At 60.7% G+C, this 17,177-nt stretch overlaps 1 protein-coding gene across 5 annotated transcripts in view; it reads left to right on the top strand.

Moving 5' to 3' along the window:
• EVI5L (ecotropic viral integration site 5 like) overlaps nucleotides 1-14,358 on the top strand; it is a 33,752-nt gene extending 19,394 nt beyond the window's left edge. For 4 of the 5 annotated variants that reach the window (XM_007995088.3, XM_007995090.3, XM_007995089.3 and 1 more), the window contains 14 exons: nucleotides 948-1,091; nucleotides 1,195-1,284; nucleotides 2,609-2,706; nucleotides 2,796-2,856; nucleotides 5,530-5,583; nucleotides 6,609-6,641; nucleotides 7,801-7,941; nucleotides 10,169-10,297; nucleotides 11,485-11,625; nucleotides 11,729-11,884; nucleotides 11,995-12,141; nucleotides 12,362-12,457; nucleotides 12,556-12,651; nucleotides 12,795-14,358. In XM_007995088.3, coding sequence (XP_007993279.1) covers nucleotides 948-1,091; nucleotides 1,195-1,284; nucleotides 2,609-2,706; nucleotides 2,796-2,856; nucleotides 5,530-5,583; nucleotides 6,609-6,641; nucleotides 7,801-7,941; nucleotides 10,169-10,297; nucleotides 11,485-11,625; nucleotides 11,729-11,884; nucleotides 11,995-12,141; nucleotides 12,362-12,457; nucleotides 12,556-12,651; nucleotides 12,795-13,073 — 1,665 coding nt within the window. In that variant the 3' untranslated portion in view covers nucleotides 13,074-14,358. The remainder of the gene's footprint in view (nucleotides 1-947; nucleotides 1,092-1,194; nucleotides 1,285-2,608; nucleotides 2,707-2,795; nucleotides 2,857-5,529; nucleotides 5,584-6,608; nucleotides 6,642-7,800; nucleotides 7,942-10,168; nucleotides 10,298-11,484; nucleotides 11,626-11,728; nucleotides 11,885-11,994; nucleotides 12,142-12,361; nucleotides 12,458-12,555; nucleotides 12,652-12,794) is intronic. The other variant, XM_007995092.3, reaches the window with a different exon arrangement.
• Nucleotides 14,359-17,177: the final 2,819 nt, after the last annotated feature.

Genomic DNA, 17,177 nt, shown 5'->3' with positions numbered 1-17,177 from the left:
GTTGTCTGCCCGCCTGATTACCAGAGAGCCACAGACATCTGTTTATAAATAGCAGCCCCCGCAGGGCCTGCTCCTGGCTGGCAGACAGAGCCGCCAAGGCTGTGCGCGGACATATACACATCCGCGTGCACACACACACACCGGCCTGCCTCCGCTGCCGTGGCAGGTGGGGCTGTGCGGTCATCCCTGGATGTGACAGCCCCACTCCCTGGGCCTGGAGCATGGGCAGTGCTATAGCCTAAGGGGGCCTGGTAGTGCCACAAGCAGGAGGCCTGGGCTGCAGAGAAGGTGCTACCCCACCCCAGGCTGGGTAGCAGAGCCCTCCCACAGCCAAGCTTGTAAACTCAGGGTGCAGAGAGCCCCCGGCACTGGGAGGAAGCCCGGGATCCTAATGCCTTCTCCAGCCTCAGTTTCCCCAGCCATCTGCCACTTTCCGGCTGTCTAGAGTTCAGGCCAATCCAACACAGCTTGCACAAAGCTTTATGCTGGGGGCCGAGGGAGGTACAGCGACTGGCAGGTGATGTAACAAGGTGAGGGGGAGCTCCCCCCAGGGCCAGGGGCTTTCACCTGCCCATGCTCCACCTCTGGCTCTCAGGGTGTCTGTGAGGAGTGATCCAACTCCCCCAGCCTCAGACACACCCTCTCAGGCTGTCGTGAGGACCCCATGAGCTGCCACAAGCGCATTGCCTACCCAGGGTGGGCCCCCAACACACACAGGCGGCTGCAGCTCTTGCCATCCCTGCCTTGTCCCCACCCCATGCTGCTCAAAGCTCTGGGGTGCTTCGGCCTCCCCCAGACAGATTGCTGAGGGCACACCAGGAAGGGAGCCTCGGGCTGCCCAGCACAGGTCCAGGAAGGCTCCCTGGAGGCAGGGACACTGAGGCCCAGCACCCCCCGGTGGGAGGGCATCCCCCTCACTGTGCCCACCTGGCCTCCCACCCCTGCAGGAGCAGCTCCCAGACCTCAACACCCACTTCCGCTCCCAAAGCTTCCACACATCCATGTACGCCTCATCCTGGTTCCTCACACTGTTCCTGACCACCTTCCCACTCCCCGTCGCCACCCGGGTCTTCGACATCTTCATGTATGAGGTGAGGACTGATGGTGCCTGGGGAGGGAAGAGAGCCCCTTGCAGGTGGCCGGAACAGGAGCCTCCCTGCCCTCCTCCTCCCACTGCCTTTGCCGCCTTTGCAGGGGCTGGAGATCGTGTTCCGAGTGGGCCTCGCCCTGCTGCAGGTGAACCAGGCGGAGCTGATGCAGCTGGACATGGAGGGGATGTCCCAGGTGGGCCAGGAGGGCCAGGGCTGGCGGGGCTGCCCCCAGCCAGGGGCTCCGAGTCACAGGATGCCCTTGCAAGTGACAGAGAGGGCCGGGCTTCGAGGGTGGAAGGTGGCGTGCCTGACCTCCCTGATCTGTTTCCATCCTCTCTGTTCCCCTGAGGTCTCCCTGAGGGAACAGAGGACCCCCAGGCTCTGCCAGACACAGTTGGGGGCCAGCAGCCTGGCCCCAGGGTGACAGGAGGCCCAGGCCCAGGCTGAGCCCTGGGAGCCCGACTGCCCACCTCCTGCCCCAACCCCGCAGGTTCCGCGAAGCCTGATGGCAGATCATGAGTCTGGCTGACCATGAGGGCATCCCCACCCTGCCCCCCGGCCTGGTGAGGGCACAAGAAGGAGTGCAGGGGTCTAGGCAGCCTCACACCTTGCCCCGCCTCAGCCTGGTCTGCCTGGAGGCCCTGCTGCTGGCCAGCCTGCCTCCCACCGCCACTTCTCTGCTGTGCAGGCCCCTGCCTCCTCCCAGCGTCCTCCAGCTGGTGCTTCAGGGAAGAATGCACAAAGGCCACGGTTGTGTCCGTGAACACGGGCAGGCATTGTCCACAGCTGCCAGAGGGGGCCAGCTGGGCCGGGTGCGGGAGCCGTGTCCCCCACCCGCTTACCTTAACCCTTTGCACAGGCCCAAGGCCCCCAGCATGCCCGTCCTCCTTTTCCCACGAAGGTCCCCTGTGTCAGACCCCCCGACCCTCAGCCTTCACTCCCAGGAGAGCCTCCTTGGTCTGCTTTTCTCTTTTCCTTTTTCTTCTTTCTTTCTTTCTTTTTAAAGTCGGAGTTGCTCTGTGGCCCAGGCTGCAGTGCAGTGGTGCAGTCCTAGCTCCCTGCAGCCTCCACTTCCTGGGCTCAAGCAATCCTCCCGCCTCAGCCTGCCGAGTAGCTGGAACCACAGGTGCACACCACTACGCCCAGCAAATTTTTTTTTTTTTTAAGAGATGGAGTCTCACTATGTTGCCCACACTGGTCTCAAACTCCTGGGCTCAGGCGATTTCCCCCACCTCAGCCTCTCAAATCTTTGGGATTATAAGCGTGAGCCACCACATCCAGCATCTGCCTGCTTTTCTTCTGGAAACTAAGGCTTTGGCTGCAGGCAGCCCCCCCATTCCCTCCCCTCACGCTCAGTCTTTCCGGTGCTCCACAAACACTGAGGACATGGCGTTGAGGACATGGCAACATCCTGGGCAGACTGGTTCCTGCCCCCCTCCAGGGCAGTAGGGCTCGGGCAGTCCCCAGTGGTCAGGGCCTGCATCTTGGTGACCTGGTGACCAGCTGTATCCCCACAGTACTTCCAGAGAGTGATCCCCCACCAGTTCGACAGCTGCCCGGACAAGCTGGTCCTCAAAGCCTACCAGGTCAAGTACAACCCCAAGAAGATGAAGAGGTTGGTGCCTGCTGGGCAACCAGGGTGCTGGTGGGAAGGGGGGACCCCCAAGGGCATGACAGTAACCATGGGACCCTCCCGCTCTGCAGGCTGGAGAAGGAGTACGCAGCCATGAAGAGCAAGGAGATGGAGGAGCAGATCGAGATCAAAGTGAGTCCAGGGGCCCGGGGGGCGGGGACAGGGATGGGAGGCCTTTGGGGGCTGCCCTCCATACTTTAAGATCGGCCGCTAGGGGGCGGGCCTTCCCAGCGCACAGGCGGACTCGGCCGTCCCTGGCGGACAGGCCTCAGCCTACCTGCGCCGTCCTTCACCTGTTAGGCCAGCTGTGAGCGCCTCCCCCGCCTGACGCCGCGGTAACCAAGACTGTCAAGGTCCCTGCCCTGCTGGGCCGTCCAGAGTCATGGGGAAGCAATCAATAAACCACTGAACTAGAGTGTGGACTCTAAATGCTCTGGACAAGGATGTGCGCGGTGGGCAAGGCTGACCTGGGCAGCAGCTCCGGGCGCAGGGTGTCCAGGGCTACAGGCCCAGGGCAGCAGCGTGCCTTGGGGGCTGGAGGAATTTCAAGAAGGTTGCAGTGGAGGACCCCCCAGGGGACCGCCTTATGGGGAAAGATGAAGCACACAGGGCCCAGACACCAGGGTGTGTAGGGCAGGGTGTGGGCACTCACCTGGGGCCCCTGGTTCCTGGGGCACCTGGCCCGCCAGCCCTACCAAGTCAGGGGGTTCCCTGAGTGTGCAAAGCTGCTCTTTCCTTCCTTGCGCGTTATTCCCTTTTCACGTGATTTTAGTTATTTACTCAACAAGCATTTATTGCCGGGTGCGATGGCTCATGCATGTAATCCCAGCACTTTGGGAGGCGGAGGCAGGTGGATCGCTGGGGGTCAGGAGTTCAAGACCAGCCTGACTAATACGGTGAAACCCGTCTCTATTAAAAATACAAAAATTAGCCAGGCGTGGTGGCGCACACCTGTAATCCTGGCTACTCGGGAGGCTGAGGCAGAATGGTGTGAACCTGGGAGGTGGAGGTTGCAGTGAGCCTAGATTGCGCCACTGCACTCCAGCCTGGGCGACAAAGCAAGACTCCATCTCAAAAAAAAAAGAAAGAAAAAAAACCATTTATTGAGCACCTGCTGTGTGCCAAAGTCACAGCTGAGACTGAGGACGCCCCAGTGATAGGAATGGACACACACAAACCCAACACAGCCTGGCTCCATGCTCTTCAGGGGCAGAGCCACACAGTGGCTACCACTGGAGTCCAACAGACAAGGATTGAAATCCAGCTCCAGCAGGCACAGTGGCTCACACCCGTAATCCCAACATTTTGGGAGGCCAAGGTGGGAAGGTGGCTTGAGGCCAGGAGTTGGAGACCAGTCTGGGCAACATAGCAATACCCCGTCTCTACAAAAATGTAGAAATAAATACAAAAGGCACGCCTAGCTCCTGCAAGGATGGCTGTGCTTGGTGCTATAATGAGTTGAAGCCAGAGAGATGACAGGGAAACCCAGGGGCCAGGGATCAGGGCTCCAGATTGCTATGAGGACCAGAGACCTGTGCCTGAAATAGCATTGACCCAGCCGAACTGAGGAACTAGAGCAATGCCCTGCCCCCCTCTGACTCAGTTTCCCCACATGACATGCATCCATGGCTGTCAAGTCTGCGGTTCTGTCTGACTGCATTTGCTTCCTGGGAATGTTCTAGGTGTTTCCATCACCTTTTCTCCCCAGAAGAAGCCCAGGAAATATTCTGTGTGACCTGCAGTGTGGCAGGACCCTCACTCACCTGCCAATCCAAACAATTTCTGTACCACCTTCGTATCAAGCAAGGGGGCGCAGGTACAGTTGAGATTCAACTCATTTGCAAACCTCACCTGCTCCCCAAAGGGTCCTGGGGAACCTAAAGTGCAAATATCTTTTTCTTTTTTTTTGGGGGGGGGGATGGAGTCTTGCTCTGTCACCCAGGCTGCAGTGCAGTGATGTGATCTCAGCTTACTGCAACCCCCACCTCCCAAGTTCAAGTGATTATCTTGCCTCAGCCTCCCCAATAGCTGGGATTACAGGCATGCGCCACCACTCCTGGCTAATTTTTGTGTTTTTAGTAGAGGCTGGTCTCGAACTCCTGACCTCAGGTGATCTGCCTGCCTCAGCCTCCCAAAGTGCTGAGATTACAGGCGTGAGCCACTGCACCTGGCCTAAAACTGCAAATATCTAGCCAAAATCCATCAGCACAGAATGGAAGGCAAGAGCAAGGGAAACGTCATCAAAACCCCAGCCAGGGAACAGCAAAAATCTGGGAACAGGTTGCTCTCGGCAAGTCACGGGAATGTAGTTGTCCAGGAAGGATGCATGATCAGCACGCTGGACCCAGACTCAAAGAGGAGCCTGCCCCCGGAATTGAACCCGGGTGCTTGAGGCAAAGCAGCAAGGGGTGGGTGGGGGCTACTCCACAGCTGCTTCCCCCACTGATTCCCCCACAACCCTGGGCAGACTGACCCACGTGTGGGATGGAGTCTTCTGAGCGGTTGTGGTTACTGACTGGCCCCCCAAACACACACATGGCCACGAAGGGACTCACGTTATTTTTACTGAACCCAGGTTTCTTTTAAAACTTAATTTATTTATTTATTTTGTAATAAAACCAGTTTGGACAGGAATTGGCCCTGTTTTCTGAAATCGCTGACCCAGAACGTAAGATGCTGGCTGCACCCTGCCTGGAAAAGTGGCCTGGCCCTAAGGGGACTGACCCCTGCGGTGGGTTGAATGAGGGATGTGTGTAGATAGGCGTGGGGGGCGGCCTATGACGTGATCTCCCCCCACCCCCATAGAGGCTTCGGACGGAGAACCGGCTCCTGAAACAGCGGATTGAAACCCTGGAGAAGGTGAGGGGCGTGGCCACCGTGGGGACCTGGTCGCCCTGGGGCCTTGTCCACCATGCAGGGCGTGGCCGCTAACCTGGGACCGACTCCTCCAAGTCTTTTCCTCTCTGGAGGACTAAGCAGCCCTACCCTCCTGCCCCAGGACCCGACCTGAACCCGATTTGGAGTGCAGTAGAACTGGGGGCGACTCGTATTGTGATTAATCCTGGAGTAGGGGCGAGTTACAACCCAGTGGCCTGCAGCCACAGGAATACATTTGTGTTCCGCACCCTCCCCGGCTGCGCAGACGGGGAGGGGTGAGGAGGAGGGAGAACTGCCGCTTTGGTGGATGAGCCCCGTAATTGGGCCACAATGCACCGCACCCTGTAATTTGGAAGTCTCGCCCTCAAAAGAAAGGAAAGGAAAAGCGTGGAGGAGAAGCGTGGCGCCATGGTGGGGAGCCACAGCCCGGATTCTGCTCCCCAACATGTTATGGGGGTGGAATCGGGGGCTCACTGAGCCCCAGCCCCGGAAGCCCCCACTTCCTGCTCCTCATTCGTCCTTACTTGACCCTCCACTGGCCACAGGAAGTGGGTCGGCAACCGTATTTGACTGCCCTCACCCCAAAGCCTTGTTCTGCCTTAAAATTAAAACGCACCCCACTCCTCTCCCACTATCCGGGAGGTCTGCAGGAAGCCGAAATTCCCCCCGGCCCTTCCCGCCCACAGTTTTCCAGACAGCCGCAGCCCGGCTGGCCCTGGAGAGTGAGACAGTGGGTTTCCCAGCCCTGCGGCCTCCCCCGCAGCCGCGGGCACCCCCGACCTCCCCACGCACACCGAATCCCTCTCCAGGACGGAACTGGCTCTAGCTTTGTTCTTCCTCCGGGTCCTCTCCTGCTGGTTCTCTGGTCTTCCCTCCTCTCTCCCCCGCTTCTAGAGATAGTCCACTGCGTTAGTGACAAGTGGTTCTTGTCTGTCTCCCCTCTCCTGTCCCCGCGCCTTCCGCTCTGCCTCCTCCCCCTGTCGCTGGGAATCCCCTTCGCCGGGTAGGAGAGCGCTGCTCTGGCTGATAGGTTAATCCAGGTACTGTAGCTTTTTATCCCCTCTCCGGATTCCTTCCTGGCCCCTTCCCTGCACCCTGCACACGACAGCCAGTAACCGCCTCTTCCCTGCCATTCTGCGGGCAGGCCTGGCGCCATGCATGGGGCAGCTGGGGACCGCTTCTGGGGGACACAGAGGCTTCCCGGCGGGCGGGGCATGTGAAGTGGGGAGAAGTGTGTGTGTGGAGGGGCTGTCTGTGAGTGCGTTTGGGTGTGAATGTCTACACGCATGTACAGAAAGCTTCCTCCAGGCGACACAGGGTGGGGACCCAGGAGGGCTGGGGAACCTAAAAGCATATTTACATAAGGCCCTGGCGTGTGCAGTGCTGTGGTCACACACACACACACAACACACGCACGCACACACATGCACACACGCACAACACGCGCGCACACACGCACACACACACGCACAACACACGCGCACACACACGCACACACACGCACAACACACGCGCACACACACATGCACACACGCGCCCCGGCCCTCACACTGCTGCTCTCTGCTCCTACCTGCAATGCCTGCTACCACCTTCTCTAGCTCACCTGCTCCTGCTGCCACCTCATCTTGAATGGCTTTATCTGGAAGCTGCCACCCGCCACCTGGTGGCTTTGAGCCTGGAATGGGGGGCCCAAGTTGGGTAGTGGACGAAGATGAGGTGGGGGAAAAAAAGGGGGTCTTAGCCCCAGGCAGGTGGAGGCCCCAGAGCCCAGGACTGGAGAAGATGCCCCCTGGGAGTCCAGCCCTGTCCTGCTGGGGCCTTGGCTGTCTCCAGATCCTCACCCTCACTGGCAAGAGTCTGGCATGAATAGGCACAGGTGGCCTCGCTGTGCCCCTGGATAAGGACCCCAACTGGGGCAGAGACTGAGAGCCAGAGTGGGGAAGGAGATTGAGCTTTCCAAGCCCAGGGCTAGCTCTGTTCCTCCCAGGCTCCTCCAGGTGTCCTATTCCTGCCTGTCACCCACCCACTTCCGCAGGCCCAGTGGGACACCCATCCCAGGCTCTGAGTACGGGAGGCCCCCCACCTCACTTCCACCCACCTCCACTCTCTGGGCCTCCCCCTGTGGCGGGAGGCAGGGCCTTGGGTGGGAGCCGAGGGTCACGGCCTCCCCCTCCCCGCCCCCATCCTTGCTGTGCCCAGGGGCAAGTGACACGGGCGCAGGAGGCAGAGGAGAACTACGTCATCAAGCGGGAGCTGGCAGTGGTGCGGCAGCAGTGCAGCTCGGCGGCCGAGGACCTGCAGAAGGCACAGAGCACCATCCGGCAGCTGCAGGAGCAGCAGGTACAGGCGGGTGTGTGGGGCTGCTGAGTGGGGCCACGCCCCGCGCCCCCGCCCCACAGTTTTCTTTCAGGGCTTAGATCTGTGGGCCTCAGCGCCTGGCCCTCCTGTTCCTTTCTGGGGTAAGGGGAACCCAGAGACAAGCGCAGATTCTCCCCCAGCAACTCCACATTCCGGGACATCCTGATTCCCATTTCTTGCCACCTCGTAGGGTGTCTGCAGTGTCTGACTTCCCAACCCCCAGCTTCAGCAGGGAGACCTCTGAAGATCGGGCTATCCCTGCAAGGTTCCCTCCATGTCACAGGCAGCAGACAGGGCTATGACTGCTTACCGAGGCCCTTGCCTTTCCCCAGAGTCTGAAGAATTGTTGGGTGTCCCCAGGGGGCCAGCCATGAAGAATGGGAGCAGGGCAGTCCGGGACTGTTTCGGGAGCTCTGAGTTGGCAGGGTGGGGCTGAGGGGACACCCTGAGTGTCTTGTGGGCCATGAACTTTGGATCCCATGATGGGCAGGCCCATGAGCTGGGCCCCCCCCCAAAAAAAAATCTGCTTCTCCTGAAAGCTTTTAGAACCTAACTGCGACCTGGCACAGTGGCTCACAGCTGTAATCTCAGCACTTTGGGAGGCTGAGGTGGGCAGATCACCTGAGGTCAGGAGTTGGAGACCAGCCTGGCCAACATGATGAAACCCCGTCTCTACTAAAAATACAAAAATTAGCCGGGTGTGGTGGTGGGCGCCTGTAATCCCAGCTACTCAGGAGGCTGAGGCGGGAGAATCACTTGAAGCCAGGAGGCGGAGGTTGCAGTGCGCCAAGACGGCGCCACTGCACTCCAGCCTGGGTGACAGAGCAAGACTCCACCCCAAAAAAAAGAAAAAAAAAAAACCAAACTTAATTGCAGCTGCACCTAGCAGTCGGGCTTCCTGATTGCAGAGACCACCAGTGGCTGCAGCCCTAAGCCCCGCAGGCCACAGGGACATATGCCCCAGAGGGCAGGGAGCGATGCTGTAGGCCCCACTGCCATCCTGGCCTGACCCAGCAGGGCCTGGCAGTGGGGTGTGGGTTGGAGAAACCATAGAGTGCTTGAGAAAGAAGAGCCATCCAATACAGAGGTGCCCCCTCCACCCCCAGGCCCAGAGACTACAGCTCAAGCCTTGGCCCGGGGATTCTAGCTTATCCCCTGCTCCTGGGGAGGGGAAGGGCAGTTTCACTGTTTCTTACTTGTCCCCGTGAACCCCATCGGTATGATGCTGGTGTTGTGGCCCTCAGAGTCTGCGAGCAATCTCGTCCCACCTTGCTGTGAGGCAACATGGACGTTAGGGAAACTGAGGCTGGGCTCATCCCACCCACCGCATGATGCTTCCTTTCAGGCTCGTCAGAGAGACTCCTGAGCTCTGGCCTTGGTGGGGGATGCAGTGATGGGGGAGGCCCAAGGCCACCTCCTCAGGCCCAAAGGGAGGCCACTACAGGCAAGATGAGGTGACCCAGAGGAGCCACAGCCTGGCAGGGCCCCCACATGGGGCGTGGAGGCCATCTGGGCTGAGGCAGAGCCACCGTTATACATGGATCTCAGAGACCCACAGGAAGAGGGTGGTGGCTGGGAGGACTGAGGCAGTCCCCCAGAGAACTGCGCTACCAGGCCACAGGGTCGGTGAGAGGAGCCCGGCTCCCACCCCAGGGGCCAGGTGTCCTTTTTCAGGTCCAGGTGGCAGAGTCCATCACTCCAGGGGCCCCCCCACTGGGGAACTTCTGAGAAGCCAGGGCAGGGAACAAGAGGTTGATACCCACAAACTCTTTCCCCATCCTTCCCTGTTTTGAAATGGAGGGTGGGATGCAGAGGAGAAAGGTGGAGAGACAGGTGCACAGCCCCAGGCGTCGCCCCGACCCCTGGCCTTACCTACCATGTGGCTGGAACGGTGACCACCCAGCAAGAACCCATCTCCCACCCTCACCAGTGACCCTGGAAAACCACAGTCACTGGGGTCCCTCAGGGCATCCGAAGGCCAAGGCAAGTCCCCTTTCAGAATGTGCCCTCTGTGCAGCCTTTCCAGGAAGGAAGCTGGACCAGGCCAGCTGCATGGGTGCCAGGACCTCTAGGCCCTCTGCTCTGAGCATCAGGGGGTCCAGCCCACGATGCCCCAAACCTGGGCCCCTCTCCCTGCTGAAGGGCTCTGGGGAGGGAGGCAGAAGCCAGCCATGGCCTGGGGCCCCACACAGCTCTCTGCCTCCCCCAGGAGAACCCCCGCCTCACAGAAGACTTCGTGTCCCACCTGGAGACTGAGCTGGAACAGTCGAGGCTGCGGGAGACAGAGACACTAGGAGCCCTTCGGGAGATGCAGGACAAGGTTCTTGACATGGAAAAGGTGCGACAGGAAGCAGGAGGGCAGGTGTCGGGGGGACCCTGGGGCATAGGAGGGGTCCTGGGTAAGCTTTGGGGGTGACCCAGATCAGAATCCCCCACCCGTGCCATGCACACATAACCATACATATGCACACACACAGCACAACCCCACGTGGCCATGCCCACCCTCCTGTATGAGGCAAACTCCAGCAGCGTGGCAGCTTCTATGAGCTTCCTGGATACCCCCATCCCACCTGTGTGTGTTTCCCCAGGTACCGGGTTCCAGGAAGGAGGGAGGGAGAGAGGGGGATGGGGGAGGGGGACAGGAAGGAGAGAAAGGAAGGCCCAGGCCCACTGGGGCTCCCTCCCTACACATTCCCATGGAGACACCATCCCAGGCCTTCTGGGTCCCTCCCCAACTGCTCTCTGACTTGGCATCGACTCCACTCTCCCATGGAGCTCCCAGAGGAAGGAAAGCACCCAGAGACCCATTCACACATTCAGCAGGAGCCTCCCCACCCCTCCAGCCTGTGCTATTTTGGGAGTCCTCCCAACTGGAGGACTGAGAGGCCATCTGCTTCCAGGCCCTCATCACCAGCCAAGAGCTGGGCTCTGCTCCCACCTCCCTCCACTTCACAGGGAAGTATGTCTCCAGGACAGGCTGCTGGATCCGTCCCAGCCCTAGACCCAAACACGGGTCAGTGGGGACCTCATCTAGAAAGCTGGATTTGGGTCCTGGAGCATCAGTCCTCCATCACGGAGCCCTGGGGTGCCAGGCCAGGGCCTAGGCTGGCACTCAGCCTGTTCCCAGTGAGAGGCCTGCCTGGCCTGGTATGGCCTGGCCTGGGGGCCAGAGGGCAGACAGGGTGTTTCTGCTGGGGCTGGTTCTCTACCTGATCATTCTCCCTGAGCGGGTGGATCTCAGACCTCGGGGAGTCTGAGTATGTGCAGGATGGCGTTTATGGGGGTTGCCCTAGGACACCCTGTGAGAGTAGGTGCTGTTATCACACCCATTTTACAGCTGAGGAGCTCCAGCCGGGTTCCACAGGCGAGTCTGCTCCCCGTGGGCCTTGTCCAGGGGGTCGCCCTCCCCCATCTGAGCCGCCCAAGGCAGAGCTCAGGAGGAAACGTGGCTGGGGGCGTTTGTCCTGCAGGAAGGGCCATGCAGCTGCGCTGCTCCCCCAGGCCCTGATCCCTCTCTTCCCGCAGAGGAACAGCTCGCTGCCTGACGAGAACAACGTGGCGCAGCTGCAGGAGGAGCTGAAGGCGCTCAAGGTGCGGGAGGGCCAGGCAGTGGCCTCCACACGAGAGCTGAAACTGCAGCTGCAGGAGCTCTCGGACACCTGGCAGGTGAGGGCCAGGTGGGCGCCGGCGGGCAGAGCGGCCCCTAGGGCCATCCCCTCGGGGCTCTTGAGCGGAGGCTGACCGCCCGCCTCTCGGCTTCACCCCCCAGGCCCATCTGGCCCGCGGCGGCCGCTGGAAGGAGTCCCCACGGAAGCTGGTCGTGGGCGAGCTGCAGGACGAGCTGATGAGCGTGCGTCTGCGCGAGGCCCAGGCCCTGGCCGAGGGCCGCGAGCTGCGGCAGCGCGTGGTGGAACTTGAGACGCAGGTGGACTCGGGGTGCCTGCCCGTTGGGGGAGGGGCGTGGTGTCCGTGGCCAGCCCCTGGGTTAGGCTCTGACCGCCACGGTTCTCCGTCCTCCCTTCCTCCCTACCCCAGGACCACATCCATCGCAACCTTCTGAACCGCGTGGAGGCGGAGCGCGCGGCGCTGCAGGAGAAGCTGCAGTACCTGGCGGCACAGAACAAGGGACTGCAGACGCAGCTCAGCGAAAGCCGCCGCAAGCAGGCCGAGGCCGAGTGCAAGGTGCAGACCCCCGCGGCCCCTCCCGGCCCGCGGCATTGGCCCCGGACGTGACCCTACATGAGGCCCCGCCCCCAATCCCCCCCTGCCCGCGGTCCCGCCTCCTGATCCACCCACACCCTCGGCGCCCCGCCTCCTGATTCGCCCCTGCCCGCGGTCCCGCCCCCTGATGCGTCCCGCCCCCTGACCCTCCCTCCTTTTGCCCCCAATTCCCCGACCCCAGAGCAAGGAGGAGGTGATGGCCGTGCGACTGCGGGAGGCGGACAGCATGGCCGCGGTGGCCGAGATGCGGCAGCGCATCGCTGAGCTGGAGATCCAGGTGAGCGGCGGGGGCGGGGGCAGGGCCTGGGGCAGGAGCGGGGCCGGACCCCAGGCCCAGCATGGCACTGGCCCCGCGTGACCTGGCGCACCCCGCAGAGGGAGGAGGGCCGAATCCAGGGTCAGCTGAACCACTCGGACTCATCGCAGTACATCCGCGAGCTCAAGGACCAGATCGAGGAGCTGAAGGCCGAGGTGAGCCGGCGCGGGGATGCCGGGGACAGGCCTGGGTGTCGTCGGCCTGGGACGAGCCGAGCGCCGGTGCCTTGCGGAGGATGCGGCTGGGAGGGCGGGGCAGAAGGCCGGTCCACGCCTGCAGCGCCGGTCCCCCGCCCCAGGTGCGGCTGCTGAAGGGCCCGCCGCCCTTCGAGGACCCGCTGGCTTTCGACGGGCTGAGCCTGGCGCGGCACTTGGACGAGGACTCACTGCCGTCGTCGGACGAGGAGCTACTCGGCGTAGGCGTGGGCGCTGCCCTGCAGGACGCGTTGTATCCTCTGTCCCCGCGTGATGCGCGCTTCTTCCGCAGTCTAGAGCGGCCGGCCAAGGACAGCGAGGGCAGCTCAGACAGCGACGCCGATGAGCTTGCCGCGCCCTACAGCCAGGGCCTGGACAACTGAGGCCGTGCCCCGCGCGCCCGGGGTCAGGAGACCGCAGTCGCGGGGGGCGCCGGGGAAGTCCGCGTTCTGCACTCTACCTGCCGCACTTGACGAACTCCGCGCCCTCTGTGGCTCGGCCACCCATAAAGCGAGGCCCGGCGAGGCAACGCAGAGGGTAGGGTCCGGCCTGGGGCTCCTCAGGACCCCGGGGCAGGCTCTCCCTCCCCAGCAGTGTTTACCCATGTTGGTCTGCACCCCTCCGGGCCCTCTGGCGTTCGGGGTGCCTGGAGGGGCTGACTGCTCTCTTAACAGGAGGGCAGAGGGCATGGGACAGATGACCCAGAGGTCCCAGCACTGAATGAGCAGGCAGCTCCCACCTCCCAGCAGGATTCCTTCTGGGACAGGGGTGGCATTGCTGGGAAGCGCCCAGGAGCTAACCGAGGCCTGAGGAAGGAGAGCACCAGCTCTGGGCTGGACATCAGCACCCCATGACACTCCTCGGGACGAAGTGACCCTTGACTAACCCCTGGCCATCTCTAGGGGAGTTGGGCCGCTGGGGACAGATGGCCAGGCCGGCCTCTCCTGCCTGGTGCAGGCACCATGGCCCCTGCAGCAGAAACCAAAGTCCCCCATACTGTGTGCAGGGCCACCTGGGGAGTGAGTGGCGAGCGGGAAGTCTCCCTGCTTCTCTGGGGCCAGAGCAGCTTCGAGGAAGTGAAGAGACCCCTCTCCCCAGCACCCCACATCTTCCTCTGGGAGACCCTCGCACCCCCTATCCTGGCCAGTGATGGAGGGGTATCTCTAGGGGGGTGCTCAGCTTCCATCTACTTCCCTTTCTTCTTGTGTTCCCAGCCCCACCCTCAGCCAGGGCCAGGCCCCCACGTAGGAGTTTCCTAGCGAGCGGCCTCCCCTCACTTCCTCCTGGTGGTCCCGTGGCCCCTGCTGAATCAGAGCTGAGAACGGTGCCAAAATTCAGCAATGCCCCCTAGGCCCCTTCTTCCCTCCCCCCCCGGCCCCCCTGGGCCTCATGACCCTGGGGGCTGCCCCCCTCGGTGCTCCTGGAGCCTCCAGTAGAGTAGCGTCACAAGCAATCTCCCTGGCGCTTCCTGGGGTGGGGACCCCTGCTCCGTCCCCACTTCCTAGCTGCCCACTTTTCAGTGTTATGAAGCCTGGGGACCGGGGCAGGCACCCGCGGGGCTCTCCCACATGCCCCCCACACTGCCCAATACCATTTTGCACACTGCCTGTTCACTCCACATGTTGCCCAGGCGGGAAAGATGGAAAATAAAGTGTATTTACACAGTCACGGACTGGCCTGCGGGCTGGGAAGAGAATCACAAGCAGTGGTGGGTGCCCAGCCCCGGGACCAAAAACCGTGCTCAGGGAAGGCGGGGCTGTCCTCGCTCAGGAGCTCCCCACAGTCTCATAGAATGGGGGTGGGAGAGGACAGAAGGATATTCAGTTTGGGGGCAGGGCATGATTTCCCACCCGGGTGAATCAACCTGGGCCTCCCCTGAAGGAGAGAGAGGCATGCCAAATCGCTGGGCTTCAGGAAGCACAGGACCCAGTTGCGTTCATTCTGCTCACACCTCCAGGGGTATTGCGGGGTACTCTGCCCTGTGCCTGACTCTGAGGGGGGTCTCCAGGGGAGCAGAGGAGACAGGTACTAGGCAGGGGGGAGCCTGCACTAATGTGGTAAATGCTCAATAGACAAATGTGCAGGGAGATCAGAGAAGGCTTCCTGGAGGAGGTGGTGTCAGGGCCTCTTCCAGGGGTAAAAGCATAAAGATCAGACCAACAGGAGGCACACCATGCCTAGGAAGGAGGAACAGGAAAGCCTCGGCGTGGTCAGATTAAGAAGGGACTGCTTACGTCAGGAGAGGGAGTTTGGGCTTTGAACTGGGGGCCATTGGGAGCCCATGGAGGGCTTAGGTAAGAGGGCCCCACCACATGCACCGCAGAGTCTGTGAGGGGCTAGTGCAGGGAGGACAGTGAGTGGGGGGCAGAAAGAGTCCTTTGTAGGGTTCCCCACAGAGCTGAGGCAGAATCCCAGCTGCTGGGTGGCAGTGTGGGGCGGAATGGAGGACAGAGCCAGGAGTGGCAAGGCAAAGCTTCCTAGAGGCAGAAACGTACGTTTGTTGTTTTTTTTGAAACGGAGCTTCACTCTGTCGCCCAGGCTGGAGTACAGTGGTGTGACCTCAACTCACTGCAACATCCGTCTCCTGGGTTCCAGTGATTCTCCTGCCTCAGCCTCCCGAGTAGCTGAAACTACAGGCACCTATGACCATGCCTGGCTAATTTGTTTTGTTTTGTTTTTTGAGACAGAGTCTCACTCTGTCACCCAGGCTGGAGTACAGTGGCGTGATCTTGGCTCACTGCAACCACCGCCTCCTGGGTTCAAGTGACTCTCCTGCCTCAGCCTCCTGAGTAGCTGGGACTATAGGCGTCTACCACCACGCCTGGCTAATTTTTTTTTTTAGACGGAGTTTCACTCTTGTTGCCCAGGCTGGAGTGCAATGGTACAATTTCGGCTCACTGCAACCTCTGCCTCCCAGGTTCAAGCAATTTTCCTGCCTCAGCCTCCCAAGTAGCTGGGATTACAGGCACATGCCACCACGCCTGGCTAATTTTGTATTATTTTTAGTAAAGATGGGGTTTCGCCATGTTGGCCAGGATGGTTTCAAACCCTTGACCTCAGGTGATCCACCTGCCTCCCAAAGTGGTAGGATAACAGGCATGAGCCACTGCACCTGGCCCAATTTTTTTTTTTTTTTTTTTTTTTTTTTTTTTTTTTAAGTAGAGACTGGGTTTCACCATATTGGCCAGGCTGGTCTCAAACTCCTGACCTTGTGATCCACCCACCTCGGCCTCCCAAAGTGCTGAGATTTATAGGGGTGAGCCACCGTGCCTGGCCATTTTTTATTTTATTTTATTTTATTTTGTATTTTTAGAACAGACAGGGTTTTGCTATGTTGGCCAGGCTGGTCTCAAACTCCTGACCTCAGGTGATCTGCCCTCCTCGGCCTCCCAAAGTGCTGGGATTACAGGCATGAGACACGGTGCCTGGCCCCTAGGGGCAGAAACATAATTGGGTTCAGGCAGATGCCAGCCAGGGCCTGCCCTCTGCACCCAGTGTGGGTCCCCAAAGTGCCCCTTGCCCCCATGCCTGACAGCCAAGCAAAGGACATGACACTGCTTGTGTACTGAGACAGCCAAGTCCCATGTACTGTCCTATCACATGCCACAGCTCTCCTGGCTACACATGGTGCAGATGTAACCCTGGGGACCCTGACAGTCACTGTCCATGCCTCCTGCTTCCATGGTGATTCCACCCCCGATGGCTCCCCAGGACAGGGCAGGACCCCAGAGGAACTGTCTGAGGTTGTGCCCTGTCCTTCCTGGCAGTTGGCCTTGAGCCTCTGGCTACCCAGCATGTCAGGAGTCAGCCTTGGGCTCGTCTCAGAGTCTGGAAACAAAGACACCCAGGTCCCCAACCCCACCAGGGCCCGGCTTGAGAGAACACCTCTATGGTTTGCCACAAAACTCTGAATTTGACCGAAAGACTGTGCTGGTGTCCTCCTCCTTTAGCTCCCAGGGGTGCAGGTGGCACCCCTCCAGGCCAGAGCCCATTTCTCCTCAGACCCCAGGCTGGGAACTGCCTTGTCTGGGATGGGGACGGGCAGGACTTGCTGGTCTGTGACTGACAGGAACCTGATCACAGGATGGCGTAAGGGTACTGGGTCCAGGGGCAGAGGCAGGGCTGAGGGCCCAAGGCCAGATCCTACTCTGTCTTCTTAACCAGCTGGGGATGTTGCCATCATTCTTGGTGCCATGCAGGAGACCTGGGGGAGGAAAGGCCTAGTGGGGGAGCTCTCTGCTGGGAACAGGGAGAAACTGGCTAGGGCTGAGAGGCTCCAGGGTCAAGATGACTGAGCTGGGGGTTAGGGTTAGGGTTAGTTGGGGGAGGAAGAGCAGGAAACTCTGATTGGAGGGGGCCTGTGAAGATGTTTGGGATCTGATAAGGACGCCTGACAAAGGGGACAGGGCAAGGATGCCGTGGGGGTGGGATGCACCAAGTGGCACTTCGAGGACACTTGGAGACAGGGTGCAGTGTGAGGACTCCAT

Source organism: Chlorocebus sabaeus, chromosome 6 (assembly GCF_047675955.1).
Source record: "Chlorocebus sabaeus isolate Y175 chromosome 6, mChlSab1.0.hap1, whole genome shotgun sequence".
Taxonomy (NCBI): domain Eukaryota; kingdom Metazoa; phylum Chordata; class Mammalia; order Primates; family Cercopithecidae; genus Chlorocebus; species Chlorocebus sabaeus.
Note: the sequence above shows the minus strand (reverse complement) of the source record. Positions and strands in the feature narration are given on the sequence as shown.